Raw genomic sequence first — 24258 nt, forward strand, 5'->3', positions numbered from 1 at the left:
GCCTAAATGAAAAGTCCACTGCATGTTGCAGGGAGGGAGAGAACAGTTGGCTGTAACTAGCCATGGGTGTAGATCTGTTTGAGCCCTACTGGAGATGCCGTCATTTTGAAAGTTCAGTGCACTAACTCTGAGAAAAGGAAGAAATCAGCCAGAGCAGCAAATGGAGCTCCAACTGGGTTTAAAGATCTGGGATTCAAAAAGATGTAATAGAAAACCTCTGTTGTTACGAAGTCAATGGAGAGAAATTAATATTGACCAGTATGCACTAAACAATGTGAGAATAGAGTGCAGACAAATATACAAACATGCATGTGCAAGCAGAGGTACCTGTATTATCCTTTGCAACTTCAAAACTCAAGGCCAATAGTCTTGAAACAAATCAACTGATTGCATACCCAAGATCCTCATCATCCCAACAGTAAGACAATTGACACTGAAATAGTGAATTCTAAATACCACATGAATGCTATGCTACAATGTATTTTTTTAAGATTTATTTATTTTTATTAAAAGTCAGATAGATATACAGAGAGGAGGAAAGAGAGAAAGGAAGATCTTCTGTCCGCTGATTCACTCCCCAAGTGACCACAATGGCTGGTGCTGTGCTGATCCAAAGCCAGCAGCCAGGATCTTCCTCCAGGTCTCCCACATGGGTGCAGGGTCACAAGGCTTTGGGCCATCCTCAACTGCTTTCCCAAGCCACAAGCAGGGAACTGGATGGGAAGCAGGGCAGCCAGGATGAGAACTGGTGCCCATATGGGATCCTGGCATGTTCAACATGAGGACTTTAGCCACTAGGCTGTTGTGCCAGGCCTGCAATATTGTATTTCTAAAAATTTTGTTTATTCGTTATTTGAAAAGCAGATTTATAAAAATGAAGGAGAGACAGAGAGGGAGACCCTCCATCCTCTGGTTCCACTTACTAAATGGCTACAATGACCAGAGCTGAGCCGATCTGAAACCAGAAGTCATTTTTCCTGGTCTCCCATGTGGGTGCAGAGCCCCACCTACTTGAGCCATCCTCTGCTGTTTCCGTGGCTCATAAGGAACTGGATGGCAAGTGGAGCAGCCGGGACATAAACCGGCACCTTTGTGGGATGCCAATGCAATAAGCAGAAGATTAGCTTACTACACCCTGCACCAGCTGCAGCACTACACTCTTAAACTCAGAACACGCAGAGATTCCTTTGAATTAAATAGGTCAAGGAAAGTTTCCTAAAGCAGATGGACCCAGAATTGGTCCTTCAAGCATGGCTGAGCCTTGACTAAGCAAGCAAGATGAGAATAGGAGCATTAGCAGCAAACTTACTGCATAGGAGAAGCAAGTTGTTTATGTGATTTTCATCTAGTTAGTCAATTGCTACAAAGAATGGAACCTCAACATTCGATGGGTCAGTCAAAGGGACAGTCTACATCTTTGCACTGTGGAAAAGATGGATGGTCTGCACATCCTCCTTCAACCAGTGTCCATGGAAGACCTTGTGGATCGTTAACACCCATCAGCACATGAGTCAGATTTTTCTCTCTCTTGGCCCTGGTAACAGGTTTAGTCTCACAGCACCAATTGTCCACTACATTCATCATTTTCCATTCAACCATCTGCTCTTCATTTTGAGGAAACTACAAACTGAAGGGTTGGAAGATGGGAGCAGAGGAGGTGGTTGCTTTAGTAATTACGAAATTAAAGTTTCTCTATCCAAATCATCAACACACTTTCGGCACCTTGGAGTTGAGAAATATACAGAACTTTATGCACATCATGTGAAAAGAACATCATGGCCAGTGAGATGGCTCAGCTAGCTAATACACCGCCTGCGAGTGCCAGCATCCCATATGGGCTTCGGTTCCTTCCCTGACTGCATTATCCAAGAAGAATGGTCCAGAGTCTTAGGGCCCTGCACCTAAGTGGCAGACCTGGAAGAAGCTCCTGGCTTCGGATCGGCCCAGCTTGGACCATTGTGGCCGTTGGCTGTGTGAGCCAGGATGGAAAATCTTTCTGTCTCTGTAAATCCACCTTTCCAATAAAATGAATAAATCTTTTTTAAAAAGTTAGAAAAAAAGTAAAACGAACCTGCATTCTTTTTTTAAAAGGCAGAATCTTACAGAGAGAGACAGAGACATCTTCCATCTGCTGGTTCATCCCCGAATGCCCACAGTGGCTGAAGCGAGGGGAAGGGAGACTTCTCAGGGTCTCTCACGTATGCATGGGCCACAAGGTCTTGTGTCATCCTATTCCACCTTTCCAGGTCCATTGATAGGGAGTTGGATCAATGGAGTAGCCAGGACTCAAATCAGTACTCATATGGGATGCTGGTGCCAAGGGCCACAACACCAGTCCCCTAAACCTTCATTCTTAACAGCTTCCATGTTGTCACTGAGAGTCACACAAAACACCATGGCAGGCAGCAACATGACTAGAAGTAGCATCCAGGAGTCAGTCTTAAACACTGACTCAGCCACACCATTTCCACTCACCAGACACAGAATCACCTTACCTGGCCCCATCTGGGCTCTAAGCCCTAAATTCAATATGTACAGGTGACAGAAGGCATCAGTTGCATCTCTTCTAGTGTCATTTTTGTTACCAAACCATAAAATCCAAAGTTACCGGCAGATGGCTTTAGAACCTCAAACCTATTTAGATAGGCATTGCCAGGGGTGACCTTCATTCCACCACGGTTCATTGGGGCTCCTTGGCACCAGCAACGAGTCAGTGACCCGTATCCATGAATGACACAGAAACGTCTCCTCTTCATCACAAGCGTAGAAGCTCTGGCCCAGATTCAGCTCTTCAACATGAAGGATAGTTACCCTGTGTCGTTGGGTCATAGCGGGACAGAACGAGCTGGGACAGCAGAGCCCTTTTTCCATTCTCCACTTTTGGGGATTTCTAGTCAGTTTGACTGGGATATCACTGAAGGATTTTCTTATCAAACATGGCTCTAAAAGGCCAATGTTAAATGCAGTAGTTTTTTGTTTGTTTGTTTGTTTTTAGCACCTAGTGTCAGGAGTCCGAAGATGGTCCACATCCCACCTCGTGGAAACAACCAGAAACCTTGTAACTGAAAGTGTAAGAATTTTAATTGTATAACATTTTAACTTCAGAAAAGAATACTCTGAAAGTATAGTATTTCAAGACTAATGAGAGTTTTTATATATTAAATTATTTTTTATATAAGGCGAAAAACGTTCGCATACTTCACAAAACAAATTTAAATGTATGGTTACACGTCACACCCAATCCTCCCTCCTGTGGGTTTTCTTAAAATGGCTTTAACCCGTCCTACAAAAAAGTCAAACTTACTGATATAAAACGCACAGCTGTGAAGGGATGTGGTTGCAAGTAAATCTCATAACTTCAACCTTGTATACAATACTGCTTTCTTTGTAAGAGCGCCACGGAAAAATAACTCCATATTAAGTAGGTGGCAAGGCATAAGGATAACAGCCTTTGACCAAATGAATGCAGAAGTCAGACTTGCTATTTCTGCTTAAGAATTCAATCACTTTCATGAACTGACATTATTGGTCCTGGCCACAAGCACGCTCTGAGGTTCATCTTGCTTTCTTCAAGGTTAGGGTCAAATGCAGGAAATAAACACAGAAACACATGATTACAACACAAGTCTGTATCGGAGCCTCTAAATTCAAGTCCCGGCTCTACTCTCCACTCTAACTTCTTGCCTCACACCCGGGAAGGTCACAGATGCTGACTCGGGTAGCTAGATGGCTGTTGCCTACATGGAAGACCTGGGCTGAATCCCGAATACTTGACTTTCACCTCGCTCAATGCTGGGTGTGGCAGGTATATGAGAAATGAACTAGCAGGTGGAAGATAACAAGTCTCTCTCTCTCTCTCTTTTTCCCTTTGTCTCTGTGCCTTTCAAAGTAAATATAATAGATGTTTTTATAAAGGTAAGATTCTTTGTGGCAAGAATACTTTGTGGCAAACATTTTTTTGAAATTCATGCATAGTTTTATATATATATATATATTCATTCCTCTGGCCTGTTATAACAAACAGCCCTAATGTGCTGTTTGTATATATATATACACACACACATATATACACATATATATTATGTATAAATATATACACATATATACATATATATATATATTACACAGTGATTTCTTGGATTTTTTGAAGACCCCTTGTATAGTTCAATTACAATATTCTTTTACCAAAACACATTGATCTGTTATTTTCAGCTTCTGTGCATTTTTTTGAAAAATGTGCTCAATTATCATGTGGCGCTAACCATCAAGTACCAGTGGATACAACCATGAAAGCAAGAAAGCACTCTCTACTTTCACAGGTTTTCTACAGCCGCAGAGACTGCTGAGTGAGGTACACAATGACCTCATGTGCTCACATGTGCTATCAAAAGAATTTTCAGAGAAAATGCTCTATCAGTGCTGTGCTGGGAGTAATGGAGTCAGTCCTCCCAGCAGGAGGCATACGTAGAATCAAGCTGCAGACAGACAGCTGCAAACGGAGAAGACCTGAAACGCTGGGAACTGCCCTGTGGGAGCACTGAGTACCAGCGTCCGGAGTGCGCTGGGAGAGATGGGCCGACAGCACAGCTGGGTCTGCTGGCAATGGCCTGGTTGCCATGTGATTTTTGGTCTGGATCGCAGCTTGTGCTCCAGGGGACCATCAAAAAGCCCAGAGCAGCACTTTTCAATATTTCCTCCCCTTCAATGATTCGGATTCTTAGAAGCTCCGAACGCTCTATCCACACACATATGTAATTATCAAACTCACTCTGTGACGTGGTACTGATTTCCTTACGTGCTTTCTGCCCTTCTTCTTCACTGACACCTTTGGTGATTCATAGTTTCTGGATTTTATTTTCGGATCTTCCTGTTAAAATGAGCGATCATGTCAGAATTTGTCCGTCTCATTTTAAAATTGTGCACTTCTTAAGAATATACTCCTAGATACTACTTAATCCTCTCTTTCTTTGCAGTTCTTTTCAGTATTTTCAGTATTTTTTTAAAGATTTGTTTCATGTTTATTCGAAAGGCAGAATTACAGAAACAAGGGGATATGAGAAGAAGAGAAAAGAGAGATGGCAGAGAGAGAGAGAGAGAGAGAGAGAGAGAGAGAGAGATCTTGCTTCTGCTAGTGCATGCCCCAAATGGCTGCAGTGACTAGGGCTGAGCTAATTTGAAGCTAGGAGGCAGGAGCCTCTTCTAGTTTCCCATATGGGTGCAGCGGCCCCAAGACTTGAGTCATTTTCTGCTGCTCTCCCAGGTCATAAGCTGGGAACTGGATTGGAAATGGAGTAGCTGTGATGAGAATCATTGACCATGTAGGATTTTGGCACTGCAGGTGGAAGCTTAGCCTATTATTCCACAGAGCCAACCCCTGCAGTTCCTTTTAATATAGAAGGTTCAAAAGGTAAATTCACTGTATTAGCTGCTAGCAAATCATGCCAAACACAACAATTATGATTACTCGTGTGGTATTTTTTTTCCCCAACTTGGGTGGTTTCGCTGAGAAGTGAATCGGTGAGTTTACCATGTATGAACCGACTTGGGAAGATCTGCTTGAGTAAACATGCAGCCCTTGGTCTGCTTCATTCCTCCTGAAACTTAGCACCCCTCCCTAACGCACTTTAGTCAATGAATAACATTTTCTCCATGAACTCTAATAAATTGGCAGAGAGCTTCTGTACTGGAAAGATATTTTGCATTAAAAATTGGATTCACAGCAGGCAATTTGCCCTGGGACCACATGTTTAGGAAAGCAGTCATTTTAAACTAAGGATATTTCAAGTCTGGGCAGAACAGAGCTGGTGTTCTCTGAAGCCACAAATATCTGGTCTACTGGAAACAAAATTACCTCACTGCTTACTGGCAGTTAAGCCTGTCAACTAACTTTTGGAACAACTACAACACAATAGGAATATTTTCTTTCTTCTTGTGTTGTGCTGCCGTAGTTTCTGGTTCTCATTATCCTCTTCTTACAACCACCACCTCCATCCCCTGCCCTTGCCGCCATGCCCTGATCTGCTTACCTCCACGAGATCTGTCTGCTCTATAACAGTCAGTGGCCTCTGACTATTCTACTATATAAAAGTTGTTGGCTCATTGTGACTGTCATTTACTCTGTATTTCCAGTATTAGATTACAAGTTCCACCAGGAAAGTACAGTGTTTGGTCTATTATTATACCCCAAATACCTGAAATAGTTCTTTCATATGGTAGATGCTCAGTAAGTATTATGTTGAATGGATTAATGAGTGCCTTTTATGGAGTTTCAGCTATTAGGTACTTTCATTTTACATCGCAAACTCCCAACGTATCAACTAACTGACTTAACAAAATATTCTGCATCCTGTGTCACATGGGCAATCCATGGGCCAGATCACAGAAAATTCTTTCTTACTTCAAAGAGCAGTTGTTACATGGGAAAGCTGTGTATGTACAGAAATGGAGACAAAGCCAAATATCATCTACTGTCATCTATTGGAAATATGTTCCTCATGGAGTGGTCTGATAAAATATGAAGTTGAGAAAGGTCATTGTGGCAACAGTGGGAGAAGTGGAGGTGGGGTGTAGGGGTAGCAACTGAGTCCAGGAGGCCAGTTAAGAGAAATAAATACACCATGTGGGATAGGAATTATTCAGACAGAAATCATGCAATGGTGCTGGAAAAGGGGGATGAGCAGATGGAATACAGAGGTCCTTGAGATACGTGACATGAAAGTATGATGGATTGAATATAAGGAGAGATGGGGTTGCAGAGAACTTCTATATGCTGGCTCCCATGAATGGATTATGGGGGCCCTCCTCTACACAGGAAATACAGACTAACATTAATACTGAACTAAGGTAAGTGTTGAAAATGCTGACTTGGAAATAGATGCCTGTAAAGCATCCATGTAAAGATCAAGGAGAAACTGATGTGGAATTATGGAATTAGGAGAAAGATCCATACTAAAAAGAAATGTTTAGCAATTACCACTTCATACAGTGTATTTAAGACCAGGGAAGCAGAAGAAATTTCAGAATATATATCTGTGATTGGCCATGTGGAATGAGTTAGTTTAATATTACTATTAATATCCTCCTGGTATCAAGTCCTTATGCAAACCTGGGATTGGCATTGCCTCCATTTTCCTTAGATACTGCTTTGCTATTATTTCATTCCACATCTTCTTGAAATGGCTCTACTCCTTGGCAATAGCAGAGCATGGAGAGGGAACAAGAAAACTTCATGATTTAGGGCAAGCTATGTAAACTCTTCATCTGTAAAGCAGAGATCCTGTTAAATACAGATCAACTTTTCTGATAGTTAAAGAAATGTTCTTGAACAGAATGAGCAAGATTTGCTCCCTCCTACTCTCAAAACTCAACAAAATCACCATTTTACCATAGAGGTACTTCGCTGTGATGGTGCAAGGATATTCCTCACTGCAACTTGTGCAACATTCACTGCCCAGGTTGATCCACTTTTTCTTCTAGACTGGACACCCAGGTTTCACGGAGGTACTCAAAGTCACCCATCAGGACCTTGGGCTCAGATCATTGACTGTACTATTCCCATGAACACCGTGGGTTCCCCCTCCCCAAAGCAGCTCTTTCTTGTTTTGAAATAACCAAAGTATGAAATTTCCAGCTTAGATTCAGTACAGAGCTATTCCTGATAGATTCTTCCAGAAAGACAAGATAGAATTCTGCTTCCTCGTAAGATTTCTTTCAAACACTGTGTCATCCCTGGGCTAGAAAATCATTTGAGGAATTCCACTCCATTCCTGGGCAAGGGGAGAAGGAAGCAGTTACCGTGATGAACTCCAAGGCCCACCTCTCCTGAACTCTCACCACTCAGTTTCTGGAGGACTGCCTTGTCTTTACCACTGTGATGACAGCAGCTCAACTTGCAACACTTTGGTTTTGCACATCTTGCCTTCCTGCAGCTATTTCCTGGTTGACTTCCTTTCCATCCCGTACCCCATGGCAGACTGTAATCTCCTAATCCTTCTTACTACACACAAGTGCTGCATCACCTCTGCCCTGCTCTCCGCATCCTCTATCCATGCTCATTTCTCATCTTCCCCAAACTCAGTTTCTGCTTCAGTCAATCTAGTCAACTTCCTGCTTCCAGGAACATCATGCTTATTTTATTCAATTTTTGTTTTCCTTATTCTTCTCTCCTGAAATATTCTTCCCTCCCCCCACCCTGCTTACCTAAACATACTTATCCCTCTAAATCCAAGATAACTTTATTTCAGTTAAACAAACAAAATTTAATGAGTTCCCTCCAAAGAACACAGACCAAGTCAAGGACAATCTTCCCCTCAAGTAAGCTGAGCCATAATTATGGACATAAAACTACACAAGAAATGGCCCTATCTTCATGGAGTATGACAGTGAGAACCAGCCAATCTGAGCACCCCCTAAATTTTGAGCATGCAATTCTATTCTGGCTTATATTCTGGTGCTATATTTCACCTTATTCTGTTTGTTCTCTGAAGTGTAGACCCTTAGCTTTTATCCAGCATGCTCCCAGAAAAATGATAGTCAAATAGTTGTGCATTACTTGGGATGGCTTGTTTTGACTTTATTTCCACATTCACCTTCCATACACACACACACCTTCCATACACACACACACACACACACACGCACACTTATTTAAGTTTCTAGTATATTAGAAGGGGAATGGCACTAATTTCTGAGAAGCAATGTACAGTGAGTCTCGGGTGAAAGGAGAGTTTGGAGTCCGACATCCTTGGTTATGTCTCAGTTCTGTCAGCAGCTGGGAGACCTGAGTCGTTCACTTATTGTCTCAGTGCCTCAACTTGCTCAACAGAAACAGCAGGTCGACACAAATCAGCAGCACATGAGCCCCTCCCTCCTCACTAACACAAGAAGGTATCAAGTGAACCAATGTGTGGGGGACATTAAGGACAGCTGATAGTCGTTAGAGAAGTGTTAGCCATTCATATTATTCTTAATACATCGAGCTTGGACAGAATGCTTCAATTATTTCCCCAGCCTCGATATCCTTATCTTGAAAATGAAAGCAATGCTCATCTCTGTCAGCTGGTTTTGAGAAAATATCCCCTTATCTTTGACCCAAAGCTTGGATTTAAGATGTCCAAACACTATTACGTCTTTCTGTTCCTGTAGCTATTTCGCAAATGTGTCATCCGTGCTACTGCAGTAGGCTGAATGTCTTCATTCCATAGTAAATGTTGGCCTCTTTCAAATTCATCTTTAGAAAATTATAACCTAAATTGCACTAGACGATGGCATAAGCCAAAGACCATTGAACTTCCCCAAACCTACAGGCGGCTTTTCCACAGCCTGTCTGCCCATTTTGGCAAACCAAGAACATCAGAGAGAGAAACTGGCCCTCTCACAGAGGATTTGAGGCCCCAAGCACATTGCACCGTGTAAAATCTGGTTAAGATGAATATCAAGGGCAGCCTTGAAAGTAAAATGAGTCAGAGCAGGTCAGACAGCAGCCAGAGGGAGGTTGGGAAGGGAAGGAGGCCCTGAGTCATCAGCTTTGCCTGAGCAGATCACAGAACCATGTTTCCAGAGAGCAGCTGAATTCCAGAGTTTTAGATGCTGAATCAGGACCTGTGGCCTGATGGTCAGGCCTGAACCAGGGGTGGAGCTTTCGAGACCCACGGCCCGCTAAAATAGGACTACTTACCCTGTGTGCCTGTTCCTTATGCCCGAGAGGACAGTAATACAATTAGTGTACCAAGGTGCAGTGGCCTGAGAGCTGACACAGAGGGCCTGCTTGGCATGACCTCAGTAATGGAGGCGTAGGTCAGACCCCAAGGAACACAGCTGAAATGCACTTCATATACACACTTGCCTTTCTTCCTTTTCAACCTTGTAGGCTCTTCTCCCAGAGGAACTGAGTTTTTCTAGTTCTTGCAGACTTTGCAATGATCACACAACTGGAAAGGAAAGCCAAAAATCCACCCCAAAAGTTTTGTATATACCTACCACAGTGCTGTGCTGATTGATGTGTCCTAGACTCAGGCCAGCTGTGCCTCCCTCCGCTGTCTCTACACCTGGGCTTCTTGAGAAGCAGCTTGCTCATTTCCACTTAAGAATGATTAACCCAGTGCTTCCCCATGTGAAAGAGTCTGAAGTAACCTGGATCCCACTCTCCACACACACCTGTCCCTAGACAAACCACGGCCTTTCTTGGAAGGCAGTATTCATAACCAGTGGTGATGACCAAACAGAAGACTGCACTAACAGCCACCGGAATGGACAGCAGCTCCCATGTAGCTAGAGCCCTAAGCTTGACATGTGATTTCTTGTCATTCCAGGGGTTTGTCTGTTCTGTTCATTAGAGATGAAACTGAAATGCTTAAGCTGATGAAGGCAGGACACAAGGAAAGACAATGGATGTTTGTGGGAGGAAAGCAGTCAGCAATTTCCATGTGTTGCTGCAGAGGAAGAGGAGCGAGAGGGTGATTTGAGGATGTTCCTTCCTATGAGACAGTGGTGTGTTCAGAGCGAGAGCTTCAGAGCAAGTGGTAGCAACTGTTAGGGAGCGACTATGGCTCATCAGAAAAATGGAAGTGGCTCATAGCAAGTCTTATCTCTGTCCCAGAGTTTCGGGACTTAGCGCCACCACAAGGAACAGTGTGACCACTCTAAGCTCTGTGGGAAGGGCTGAGGCTTGAACCTTCTATGTGCCAGCACCCTTGTCCAGTTGACAAGCATTAGGAAGGTTCCATGGCCACAGTCCTTACAGCTTCACCGACCATTGTCATCAGGAAGAAAGCAAGGAAAGGACACATCTCACAAGGCCTGAGAGTTGTGCGCTCAGCCACAGGTTCTGGTAGAAGCCCTCCTACGCTTCAGCCAGCTTCCCTCCTACTCCTGTTCTTGCACCATGCAGGGAGAGGCCCTGTTTCTTGGACTGCAACCTGTGCAAGACATTTACATTCTCAGTATTAGTCACAAAGGCAACCCACATCAGGTAACCATCTATAATGGATTCTTCCATAAATTGGGGATCAGAGAGAAGCTACCATTTTCTGATTCTAAATCGGTAGATTCTGTTTTCAGCCAGCAGTTAGGTAATATAAACCAGCTCTGTCCAGAACCCCAACCAACTGACTTTATTCGTTAAAAACAAAACAAAACAAACTACTTTTGAATTATTCTCGGGAACTTATAGACCAATGGGTGGAACAAATTGCTTCTAAAAGTTTATTGGATATAAAGAATTGCCTTTTAATAAATGATGGCCATCTTAACTGAGAAAATAAATTTAAAGGGAATATTCAATCATTGAGTAGCACTGCTTTGCACAATGTGCCCGTTCAAAGTTCATTTGTTTTCACAGTGAATTCTTTTTTTGGTCTTGTTACCTCTCCCAATGGTTTAGACGAAGCATGCTCTCAATTCTTGCTTTTTATAAATAGTAAAGCTACTTGAAGCATGCCAAGAGGTAAATAAATCCATAACTGGAAAATCTAGCAAAAACATAGGCCGGGACTTCCACAATCATGGGTCATAGCCCAAGTCTGTCACCTACCTAGTTGAATGAATTGATGCAAGATTTTTAATTTCCCTGAGCCTCAGTTTCTCATGCATAAAAGGGGTTGTTGTCTGGATTAAATATTACATAATATGGCACTTGTAATATGGTAGCTGCCAGGTAGCTGCCAATGAATGGGAGCTTGTCTGATTGCTCCATCACCACCATATTCAGCTCTGTTGGCCAAATCTTCATTTTGGAAACTTTTTTTTTAACTGCTTATCTGTGGTTAAGACTCAAACAACAGCGGAAACTAAAAGGATTAACTCCTTATTGGTTTTTTGAACAACATGGAAACTGTAGAAACTAAATATTCGCATGTATGTTGGATGGACAATTTATGACCCAACCTTTTTGGCAGGAGTACCAACTCCTGGGGCTGCCGGAATAGCATATACATGTATCTGAACAAGACATGCAGGTCAGTGCCAGCTCCTGAGAATAAAAAGGTCATGGTACTGGGGAGAGTAGCCTTGTTAATCAAAAGAGCCTCTGTGGGGAGGGTGGGATGGGTTAGAGAAGTGATGGTCTCAGACAACTCAAGACTATAGACGTAGGACTCTCGCTTTGGCTGCCCAGTCCCTCTGCCTTTAGTGCATACCAAGGACAAGAGAAACACAGATGCTTTCAACTTGCAGATAGCTTCCTTAGCACAAGCTCATACATGATCATCATTTCCTGTGATCACAAGAGGTCTCTCAAGCTTCAGTTCAACAGACTAACCTTGATGGATGCTGTTTAGATTTATCCCCCCAAAAGGCAAACATTCCTAGGGTTTTTGGTTAATATCAAGTGTTAGCCTGTTTAAAAAAAAAAAAGAAACTCTTCTAAAGGACTTAACGCGTTGAAACTTTAAACACGGTAGTGCTAGCCGATGATCTCATGTTTTGAACCTTGCTGTAAAACTTCACATTGAAAAAGGCTCTGAAAATAGATTCATTTCAATAGCATATAATTTCTCAAAAGCATTTATTGTGGCTGGCAGAAAGTAATAGATACACGAAAGTATGAATTTTTCATGAAAATTATCTTCAGAGTATAGCTGAAATTGTGTACATCCTTACAGAGAAGTCAGATAAGTCAGTACACTAACTTTGCTCACGGAGATAACCAGGTGGTTGAATTCTCACTGAGTGATCCTTCTACCTTCATCTGGCTAAAAAAAAAAAAAAGTTGTTTTGAACTCTCATTAAAACTTATCTATTCATTTAATGCATATAGCTCTTTGTTTAAAATCCATAATAAATGTAACTTAACCAATAAAGAAATATTATGAGGCCTAAAGGAAAGCATAGTATTTCTTCAGGGGAAATGCAGTTCTCTTAGTCATGTAACCAAAAAAATATCAAGTCTCAATCATGATATGTGATTGGATGATGTGACACCAGTTCCCCTATCCAGGATAACTTTATACTGTTGATTTATAACCTAGTCTTGTCAATAGCACTCTTCAAGGTTACTAAGTTATATTACATACAGTACAGGTGGCCTGTACGTTTTTAAATTTAGGAGTATTGATTTTTAAGCCAGGTCTTCAACTTTCAAGGTATCATGCCTCCCCAGGTGACTCTGGTTCCTCAAGACCCTTTGAACCATTATAAGAGAAGATGAGACAGAAACTACAAGGGAAATGGAAAAATTCTCGCCACAGAAGAAAGATGATTTGGGCATAATAGTAATGGGCAAAGATGCCAGAAATAAGAACTTGTGGGATGAGATAGAAAACAAAGTATTGGCCTCAAAGTCTATGAGAAAAAAAAGTGACTTTTTGTAGAAATTTTATATATCACGCCTGTCACAAACTTTCATCTTCATTGTGCAATGAAGACAGATGACAACCAACAACCAAAAAGAAAAGAAAGAAAAAAAAAAAGCAACTTCCCTATGCTCTTGGACTCTGGCTTCTATTGTCCCAAATTTGCAATGGAAAACTTGTGCCTGTGAGGACTGGGGTTAGTTGTTAATGTGAGTAATTGGATGTCTACACAAATACAAGAATTGGGGAAGGTTCCTCTTTTTGTCTGTCCTAATGCCAGAGTTTGCTCTGAAGTTTAGAAAGCATAGGTTTGAGTGGGTTGCCTATGCTGACACCCTTCAAGGTCACAATGATTTCCCCATTTTGTTTCCAAATAGTAGGAGGGAAAAAAACAAACAAGTTTTAAAGATCATGTACCAGGGATGGAAAGTGTCTCAGAAGGTTTTAGGTAAGGGGAGAACTTTTATGGATCAGACAGTGAGGTGGCTATGAACAAATGGTGGGAGGCAGAGACTGGTGGAGAGAGACAAGGAGAGAAGATTGAAACATTTGACAGAAAGTTGGCCATGAAGAAATATCCATTTTTGAATGGTAGAAGATAAGTGGGAAGGCCTGGAGGAAATAGGGATTTGATACTGAGGAAAGGTAGCTGAGAGATATATCAGTAAGTGTGGAAGTTCTCTTTCCGGGACAGAATGGGCATCATGTAGGCCATAAGAAGGTTTGACCTAGACCAACCCAAGGCTGCAAGGGTGGGTTAGATAACGATGATGGAAAAGATGGCCCGGCACTGTGGGAAGTCATTTGGGGAAAATGTTGAATCATAACGGACATAAGAAGGTTGCATCTAACAAGGTGGAGGAATCCACCATGGTGGGAGGGTTTGGGGAGGGGTGGGGAGAACCCAAGTACCTATGAAACTGTGTCACATAATACAATGTAATTAATGAATTAAAAATAATAATAAAAAAAAGAAGGTTGCATCTAGAGTCCTGGCCATGGCAAAGCTTGGTCGTCATGGCATCTAAGGTGGCAGTTCCTGAATTCCAACAGAAGACAGGAGAACTGAGCAACTCAAGGAAGTACAGAGCCAAGGCGTCAGTGCACTGCTGGTTTACGGAAGCCAGGGAGGAGGTAAACAAGAGATAAAGGATATCAAATCTCCACCATAAACTTGAGCAAGCACTGTATTATCTGTAACTACAAAGAAGAACGCTGTGGAGGTAGTATAATTGTCAGAAGCATTTAAGCAGAATTTGATTTAGCAAAGAAGAATGCTTTTAGTTTAAAATTCTTTTTGAGTATTGGATATATTTACCATGAGTATTAATATATTACAAAGGTTAATATGAAAAAATATGAGAACTTGAGCATAGGTTTTTAAAGACACTGATGCCAAAGTTAAAAAAAAGAAAAAGTAGTTAGCTTTGCTTGAGTCTGTGAGAGTCTACCGTATGTCCTCGCTCTTCTATTTTAATCTTTAGTCTAGCTAAACTATATAAAGGTGTGGAAACTCCTGGCTAGCATTTGTGTTACAAATATATCCATGGAATGAATGAATCAAGGATCTGTGCTCTCTATAAGTCCATGTTTGCCATATAAAGTTTCTTTGATTCTTGGATCCTCTGTGACATTCTCCCGCTCAAGTTCCACTCAGCGTATGTCTTTTGGAAGATATGTAGCACCATCTGACTCTGTCAACACATTGCTTGCACTGACCCCTGTGGACAAGCTCAATTTCTTCATACAATGTCTTACCTTGACCATGATCAGTTTTCCAGTCATAAAAAGCGGCCATTCAGATCTAAATGAAGAAGACTGTCAATTTGTCTTGCAGCCATTGCAAAGGAAGATGGGTGTGGTGAGAGCGTGAAGGTCAAATTCAGCACATGGAGAGTCATCTCTGAATAATCCCTTTCGATGCGATTGGCCTCTGTCACCTTATGCTGTGGGAGCAATTTCTCCAATGATCATAAAATAGCAGTGTGACTGTGCTGACTTCCATGGCATTATCCCATGAGTATTGAAAGATGAACTTTTCAAGCAAAGGGACAATTGTCTCATTTAAGATTTATTTCTTTTTATTGGAAAGGCAGATATACAAAGAGGAGGAGAGACAGAAAGGAAGATCTTCCATCCATTGATTCAGTCTCCAGGCGGACGTAATGGCCAGAGCTGCGCCAATCCAAAGCCAGGAACCTGGAGTCTCTTCCAGGTCTCCCACATAGGTGTAGGGTCCCAAGATGTAGCAGTCCCTCGACTGCTTTCCCAGACCACAAGCAGGGAGCAGGATGGGAAGTGGGGCTGCCAGGATTAGAACAGGCACCCATATGGGATCCCGGTGAATTCAAGGCGAGGACTTTAACCACCAGGCTACCGTGGCCCCGCAAAGGGACAATTCTATGGCTACCTCTTTGCTGTTACTCTTCCAGAGTGAGATAAAGTTACATCTACCTAAGGTCAACTCCCCTTCTTGCCCAGTAACCACAATTCCCTTCCCCAAAATTGAATGGTAAGACATGATTTGGGTAGAACCTGTTCATCGTTCTCAACTTGAACACAAACTGTAGCTTTGCTGCTATGGATCAGGAGAGTTCCATTTTTTTAAAAGAAAGTCAGTAAGAGTTCGCTGGAGGGATTGGATGGGGTGCCCCCAGGCCTCCCTCATAAAATCTGTAACACATGTTGAAAAGATACAGAATTATGTCACTGCTTCCTAGCTTCGTGAGGTTCTCACTGATGGGGTCCATGGGAAACTAGCAATGGTTTAAAACCTTAAAACAGGTCAGAATGTGGGGTTGGCCACTGATGCCTTTCGGGGCCTCATTTCCTTGTGTTGTCACCATCACTTTCAGGCAGTTACAGAGTGTTCAGTAAGAATGAAGTAAACAGCTAGTTCTCGTTCCCAGGACAATATGCTGACGAACATGGCCACTGTCAGCCCTGTGACGCCTCCTGTGCCAGATGCCGGGGTCCAACCCAAGAAGACTGCACTGCTTGCCCCATCACAAGGTGAGTGTCCTTGCAGTATCTCAGGGGTTGGGAGCACACAGGTCCCAGAGACAGGGCGCTTGCCATCTCAGAGATAACTCATGAGACTGCAGGAGAAACAGCCGAGCACTCTCCTTGGTCTGGCCAGAGCCCACCTGTACAGCTTCCTCTCCACCATCATGCCCCAAACCCACTTGTTCTAGACATTGGGAGGGCTTTCTCATCAAGGACAACAATCATACCCTGTGTGCCATTTTTGGATGCCTTAAATCTCTTTCTGCACATACATCCTTTGATTTTCACATGCTTGTCAAGTATCTACTTATTTCTAGAGTGAGTCAAGGGTGAACTTTACAGCCAGGTGCTATAGTTTGGACACTAGTTTCAGTATCCCCCAGTGACTCATTTGGTAAAGATTTGGTCCCAGGTGGCATTATTGTGATCGGGTGAGGACTTGACCCAATTATGATGTTTAGGAGATAGGCCCTAATGTGAGGTCTCTTGGTCACTGATGGTGTGTCCTAAGAAGGTAGGTCTTGGGCCTGGAAAGTAGGTCTCGGGCCTTTTGAAGCTTTGCTTCAAAATAATTTAGAAGTAAGATTGGTGAAGATACAGATGATGTTAAATGGATTATCCATTCATAATTATTTTATACTAAACATGTAGGATGGAGATAAAACTATGTCTTTTAGATACGTTTAAATATGCTTACTTTTATGTGCATTTAAATTTTCCTGTTACACTTTTCGAATGATAATTAAAATCTGAAGTTGTTTTAGGGGAAATCAAAATTCGAGTCATCTCTGCATCTGTAGTTCATCTGTCTTTACCTTTCTATGAACCCTTGGGTTTTGCTCCGTTAAGACCATTGAAAACTTGGGGTGAGTAAGTGCCCTTTGCCACTGTATTTAACGTGCAACGCTTTGTAATGGCTGTGGTCTTCATTGATCAAGCTAACTTCCCAGCTCAATCCTAAAGGGATTGAAAGTCAATAAACTAATTAAAAGCCTTTAAAAGTAAACTCTGTTGTAATCCACCCTCAAATGTTTTATTTGATGTCCTTTCATGAATGCAGAGAAAAAGACTTTACTAGATTTCATGGTATTTGAACATTAAAGCACCAAGAAATCACATTAGCAGGACTTGCAATGAATCTAATTAGGGCAAACTGACAATTAACTGCGAGTAGACAAGCTCACCCTGACTTGTCATCTTTTCTCTTATAGTTCACATCTCTCTCTCTCTCTCTCTCTCTCTCTCTCTCTCTCTCCATCTCACACACACACACACACACCCTGGAAACTTCTAGAATATTCAGTGTCAATGTTGAAAAATCATGTCTTTCCAGCTCTTTATCACTTGGCTTGACCTTTCAGGGAGTCCTGGTGAACCTGAAATAGTTTAATGCCTATGGAAAGGTGGAAAGCATGCATGGTTTGGAGGAGAGAGGCTCTTGGCCTGTAATGATGAGTTTATCTGTAGCCAGCATTGTGGTCTACCAGGTAAACCTGCAGCCCAAGACCACCAGCTTCCCGTATTGTCTTTGTTTCATACATGTGCTGGCTGCTCCACTTTGTAGCCAGTTTCCTGGGAAAAGTGGCAGAAATGGCCTAAGTCCTTGGGCCCCTGTCACTCACATGGAAGACCGTTGTAACCATTTACAGATTGAGCCATCAGATGGAAGAGCTCTCGCTCTCTCTCTCTCTCTGGCTCTCATATAAATAACTAATACTTTCCTGGCAGGTGGTTTACCCAGGCAGGGTGAGGCTTATCCATTGCACTTAATGTGCTGACCCATGCTATATCCCCAACTGTGGGAGACTTGACTGCATAATTTGGGGTAGTGAGGGACTGTGTTTGTGCTCTCCCTTGAAAAAACAAGATAAATAAATAAATAAATCTTCAGAAATAAACAAAACAGAAAAGATAAGCTCACATAGATTCAGAAATCCATAAATGACAAGAGGTGCCTTGACAGCCTTTACAGAAAATTTTCATTGGCCCCATTTTTCACTTCCATGGAGCCAAGTATCTCCAGTGCTCAACTCCTCTAGAGAAATTTGGTTGGGATCCACAGAAAACTGTGACATTTTGAAATGGAATGGACACAACTTGGCGCATGACTGTTTTCTCCATCTTCCTGTCTTCAGAAAGAACTGTGTTCCTAGAGACGCAGAGTTCATCTCTTTGGTTTCCTCGAGGTGGAGCAGGAGGGCAGGGGACTAACGCACAATTACGTGCTTGGTATTTTCTGGAAATCCAGTTGCACACAGGTGCCGTTCTGCTCTGAGACTGGGCGAGCAGCTTCTGCTTCCTCGCTGTTTCTCTGTGACTTTGAATGGTTGCTCTTGAGAATAACAGGTCACCTCTCCCAACAGAAATGATTCTCCTGCACAAATGAACTTGTCATCTCTTGCCATAAAAGACAACATGATGATGTGCTTTATATTCTCAACTGAATTCAGCAGCAAAATGAACTCTAGAGATAAGCGCCCCTTCTCTTACGTGGCAGAACAGCCAGCAGCGTCCTTGTTCAGAACCCTCCAAAAGGTCTCATGCAGCTCTTTTGGATTCTTAAGGTGTATTTATTTGAAGAAGACAGGTAGAGAAGACAGAGAAAGATGAGAAGGAGGGAGAAGAAAATTTTCCTTGATGGCTTGTCCTTTCCTCAACTGAATTTAAGCAAGAACAAGCTTTCAGAAGTAAATGCTCCTTCTTGTTTGCAGCAGAATGTGAAGTAGCTTGCTTGTTTAGAACATGGCTTTTCTTATAGGGCAGGCAGGGTTGGTAGAGTCCGGGTAGGGCTGAAACTCATCAGCACTGGTGCCATCAGCTGAAAAGTTACTCTGGCAGAACAGGCATCTCCATCTAGACCATGGGGGGCAGGCAGTGGAGGGCCAAGGAATTTGTTTTGCCATGGAAGTTTAGATGGGTGTGTGTGTGTGTGTGTGTGTGTGTGTGTGTGTGTGTGTGTGTTGGGGTGGGGGTGGATCAGAATGATGATTAGCCATCATGGTGCAGGATATGGTGACCAGACTCTGAGGGTCCAGGAGTCCAAAAGCAAAGATGGCCTCTGTCATATGTTGTCAATTTGAATCCCCTTCTGTTTCAAAACATGCAAATAACACTGGCTTTCAGAGTGTAGGAATAGAGGCGATGGGAGACTGCAGGTGCCATGCTATTCAGGTACCTAACCCCCTCCCCAGTTTCTTGCAAACTCAACCTCCTGGTTTGGTGGGTTTTTACAAGGCAGTACCACACCAGGAACAAATTGCCCAAGGCCTGCTCTGGGCTTTCACATGATATCCGGCCAATTCTCCAGTATGCCAGGATATCTTGAGTACTGGTTTTCAAAATCCACACCGACAGCACTAGTTTCATCTGAGAAGTTCTCATAAGTGCCAATTCTTGACTCTCCTTTCCCCAAGAGCTATTAAACCAGAAACTGGGCGTAGGGGGTGGGTGGGTGGATCACGCAGGCTCTCTTCCACCATACACATTACCTCTCTGGCTCCCATATTTCACTAACATATTTTTTCTCAGCAGAATTCTTGGATTCAATTTACTTAGTCACATTTGCTCTAAATAGTACTTTATAAGAAAAATAGTGAAGGAAAACTATAAAAATATTATACATGACATGGTATGTGTTACATGTATCTGAAACTGAAGGTTTCCAAAAGCCATATCCTGTCCTATCTATATTGCTTTTATAGTTATTCACAAATGCAGTCAGAAAACAGAAACTGCGGTGCCCTATAGATCTGGAAATGCTTCTCCCCAAAAAATGACACTCAAAATTAGACTTCATTAATTACCCGACAAATGCACTAAGCCAAGTTTATAAGTAGCACTTAGGTTGATATTGTGTTTATCCTGCAAGTGTCCTTGTTGGCCTGAACAGATGAAGATTTTTCTCCAACACCTCTAAACTCAGAGGCCCATTCGGTGTCTTGATGGTTCAGACTCAAAATGACTATTGGCCAATTTGCCTGGGGCCTCCAATGTGAGTTTGATCCCTGTGGACAGCAGCTAGCTTGTTTGGAAACAGACTCAGGCTTGTATCCTTAGCCAGTGTCTGGCATGCCTGCTGCTGGAACCAAATCTTGAGCCAAGGATGGGTACGTGACTAATATTTCACATGTTGTAAGATCATCAGTCCCAGGCATCCCTTCGTTGCTGAAACAATGAAACCAGATCTTCACGGTGAAATATGAATCCCACATGTTCTGATACTTCAAACCGTTTCGAAAACTCATGCTGACAAATGCTAAAAATCTATTTTTCCTCTAGGATTTTTGATAACGGCCATTGCATTTTGAGCTGTCCTGCTCAGGAATTTCAATTTAGCAACCAGTGCCATCCGTGCCACCACAGCTGCCAAGGATGCCGAGGAAGTGGGCCTCTAAACTGCACCTCCTGTGGAGTAGGTGAGGGAGATGCTGCTTGTTCATTCTACCTCATCTCCAACCTGTTCTTCCCCCAGTCCGCTGCTCTGGGTACTGATTCAGGAGCCACATCTCTGGATGAGAGTTGAGATTGGACAGGTATTCCTCAGAGAGTCCGTAAGAACCTTGTAGCTTCTGTTTGCTGTCAGGACCTAGAAACCTTGTCCACATCATTATAGATGCCTACTCTCTGCCCCCAAGGAAAAGAGACATCTTCCCAGAGAAGGACACATAAATACGATGTCAGGCAAGAGACTGGCTAGAAAGCTAAGGTTTATTGAGGTTCAATTGGAAAGCTAGAGAATTAAGGAAGACACAATCAGTCCTTCAGGGAAATCGCCTAGCAGAGACCACAGCAGAGTCTTCTTGGGGCTCAGCTATGCCATTTAGAAGATATGAGAGTGGGCGGGAACAGGACTGTCCATGCTTCACTCCTCCATTTCCTGTCATCATTGGATTTTACTCTGTGGTCTTGGAGTGCCTCTGTGGCTTGTCGCTTGATTCTCCCGTGCCAGGTGCTGCTCACTGCCTGTGCTCTGTTTTGACATTCAGTGAGCCAGACTCACGCTATATGTGTCCTATGCAATACTTTGTAAATGTGAGCCATAGCTAAAATGTCAAGAAATCTTGAGTGAATCTAAGTTTTTTGGTTTCTTTTGAAAATTTAATTCTTCACTTCCCATTCATCGGCTGGAAAGAGGCTGTTCCAACTGTTCCACTGTTCCAACCAGTCCCAGACATCTTGCTGATACTGGGACTGTCAGTTATCACCATGTTATATTAAATCATTTTTTTCTGGTGGTTTAGGACCATTTTCTTTCCTGTAACAAAATAAAGGAAAATGAAAAGCAAGTTGGAAGTATCATACATTTGCGGGGGATAAACACAGTCTCTTATAAACCTTACATTATGGCTCTGTATTTCATCTGTAAACAGATTCTGTGTGTCTTATTTTCTGTGTAGTCTGCCTGATTCTATTTCCTTCCTCGTCTGTAAGATGCTGACAGTGGTTGCCTCAGAGTTACTATGAAAGCTCAATGCGGTCATGTGATACACAATAAGAAGCCTTTAGAATAAGGTCAAACACTGGTTGGCATTCAATGACTGCCAACCATTCTTAACGTTCATTCTTATTTTTGTTCTTGCTGCTGTTTATATCTGTTTCTCTGGGCATTTGGGTTTGTTGGGTCTCAAAATCTTTGATGCGTCTGTATCCTTTTCTTGCTGACTTATTTCACGTCCATCTTGGTTTCAACGTCACCTCTTCAGGCAGGGCTGCCCTAGCATCCTTGTCTAGGCTAGGTTCCCTTCCCCTTCACAAGCCATTCCACAATTGATTTTTATCTTATCCATGAGATTCCATGCTCCCACAATAAAGGAATGGTTTCCACTTTGCTTTCTACTGTATTTTAACACTAATGCAGTCTCTAGCATGTAAATGGTATGCAATAAATGAATGAATAAATAAATGGAGTGGTTCTATAAAAAAGAATGTAAAACCAACGATGACAAAAGTTCTAATTTATACTTTGTTACTGACTAAAGGACATTAAGTCAGCCACTACACCTTTTTAATGCCTCCCCTTTCTTATAAAACTGTGGAGAAAGAAAAGATTATTTAAAATAATTTTCATAAAAAACTAAAATTTCCATACATAGCTCAAAATTTAAAATTTAGATGCTAAACAAATGTTAAGTCTTCTAAGCATCCTATACATGTTTCGATCGATCTGCATGTCAAATGTTTAGCACTTTTGTTGTGTTTTTTTTTTTTAATTTGAAAATCTAGGTTGGGCTTGCCTTGTGGTTCAGTGAGTTAGGGCACAGCATTAAAGACCAGCATCCCATGCAGACACCAGTTCTAGCTGCTCCGTTTCGAATTCAGCTCCCTGCTAGTGGGCCTGGGAAGATAGTGGCTCCCACATCAAGCCCACGGGAGACCTGGACATGGTTCCAGGCTTCTGGCTTTGGCTTGGCTCCCTCCTGGCTACTATGGCCATTTGGAGAGTGAGTCAGCAGATGGATGATCTCTCATTCCTTTCCTTCCACGGATACGCAGTGTCTTCCCACTGGCTTCTTTTCTCTTCTAGCTGCTAAGAAATATTCTGGTAACAATTTGTTTCTCTCCAGAACCAACAACAGCCTATCTGAACCTCTTTCAGGGTTCCTTGCATTTTAATTCCTGTTTCATAACAGTTTGTGAAAGAGTTCATTGCCTAACAAAAATATCAACCCTTCCCACCACTGGAACCAGATGCTCCTAATACTATTATAACGATTTAAATTTGGAGAGCCTGGGAAACTAGCCAAAAACGTATGCATGGTATTTAATCTTTGAACTATCTAAATTATCACATATAGCTAAGTGAACTGACATACCCAAACCATTAGCAATCTGACCAAATCTTAACATAATACTATGAGAAAACCTGGCCATGATCAAGTTATTAGAGTGACCTCTCTTTACCTGAAGTGTATATATTTTTAAAAGCTGAGGCCACCTCAAAGCTTCACCTTCAAATTCATGTTATAATAATCTAGACGGTTTCAAATAACAAAACCACAACTGAACAATAAAGATAAGATTAAGAAAAATTCCTCAGAAATCTCAGCTCATCATGATCCCCTTTTTTTTCAGATTCAGTTGGATGTATTAGAAAAACTGAATATTGCCAATGATAAAATAACTCCCTGATTCAGATGTAGTGTTTCAGTGAGGCTGTTTCATGAGGATGGCAGCCAGGAAGAAAGTCGCAGCTTAGACAGCTAACGCAAGCATGTGATTCTGACAATAACTCAATCACTGTGAACGATTTTGCTTGCCTTATGGATGTCTACAAGGATACAGACACTGCACACCTCACTCAGTCCATTTGTACAGTCTTTTAAAATGTCAAAGGCATTGAAAGGTGGAGTTATAGAGGGAAGGAGAGAAAAGGAGAGAGGGAGATCTCCATCTGCTGTTTCATTCCCCACATGGCTGCAATAGCCAGAGCTGAGCTGATCCAAGCCAGGAGCCCAGATGGGATGCCAGTGTCACTAAAGGTGGAGCATTAATCTGATGTACCACCACACCGGCCCCCATTTATACAATTTGTTAATCACTCTGTCATTTCGATTTTTAATAAAATGTCTTACACATGAACTTCAAGGATAACTTTGAATGTTTTTTTTTCTTTTACTGCCCCTCTAAATGGACAGACCAACATGGCCAAGAGCGTTTCTTGTATCAGGGGGAGTGCCTAAAGACCTGTCCATCAGGCTACTACACTGCAGAGGATCACACCTGCCTGCCATGTCCAGACAATTGTGAGATTTGCCACAACCTGCAGATCTGCATGAGATGTGTACGTGGCTACTTCCTGGTTCCCACCAACAACACCTGTCAGAAGCTGGACTGCGGTCAAGGTGAGGCTGCTTGGGGACTTGCCCATGAGTTTGGATGAGGATTTCACCTCTGGATGTCTTAGATTTGAGTTGCCCTCCTGGTTTGATTGTCAGCACTTGGGATGACTTATAATGATTCCATA

The 24258-nt window shown here is 42.4% G+C and overlaps 1 protein-coding gene and 1 pseudogene across 1 annotated transcript in view; both read left to right on the forward strand.

Annotated features, from left to right (window-relative positions):
* PCSK5 (proprotein convertase subtilisin/kexin type 5) overlaps positions 1 to 24258 on the forward strand; it is a 327170-nt gene that overhangs the window by 242198 nt on the left and 60714 nt on the right. The window contains exons 21-23 of the mRNA XM_004591776.2: positions 16199 to 16301; positions 20574 to 20710; positions 23930 to 24136. Of these exons, the coding sequence (XP_004591833.2) occupies positions 16199 to 16301; positions 20574 to 20710; positions 23930 to 24136 (447 nt within the window). The remainder of the gene's footprint in view (positions 1 to 16198; positions 16302 to 20573; positions 20711 to 23929; positions 24137 to 24258) is intronic.
* Positions 18009 to 18152, forward strand: LOC118760000 (U1 spliceosomal RNA; annotated as a pseudogene).

Source organism: Ochotona princeps, chromosome 31, assembly GCF_030435755.1.
Source record: "Ochotona princeps isolate mOchPri1 chromosome 31, mOchPri1.hap1, whole genome shotgun sequence".
NCBI lineage: Eukaryota > Metazoa > Chordata > Mammalia > Lagomorpha > Ochotonidae > Ochotona > Ochotona princeps.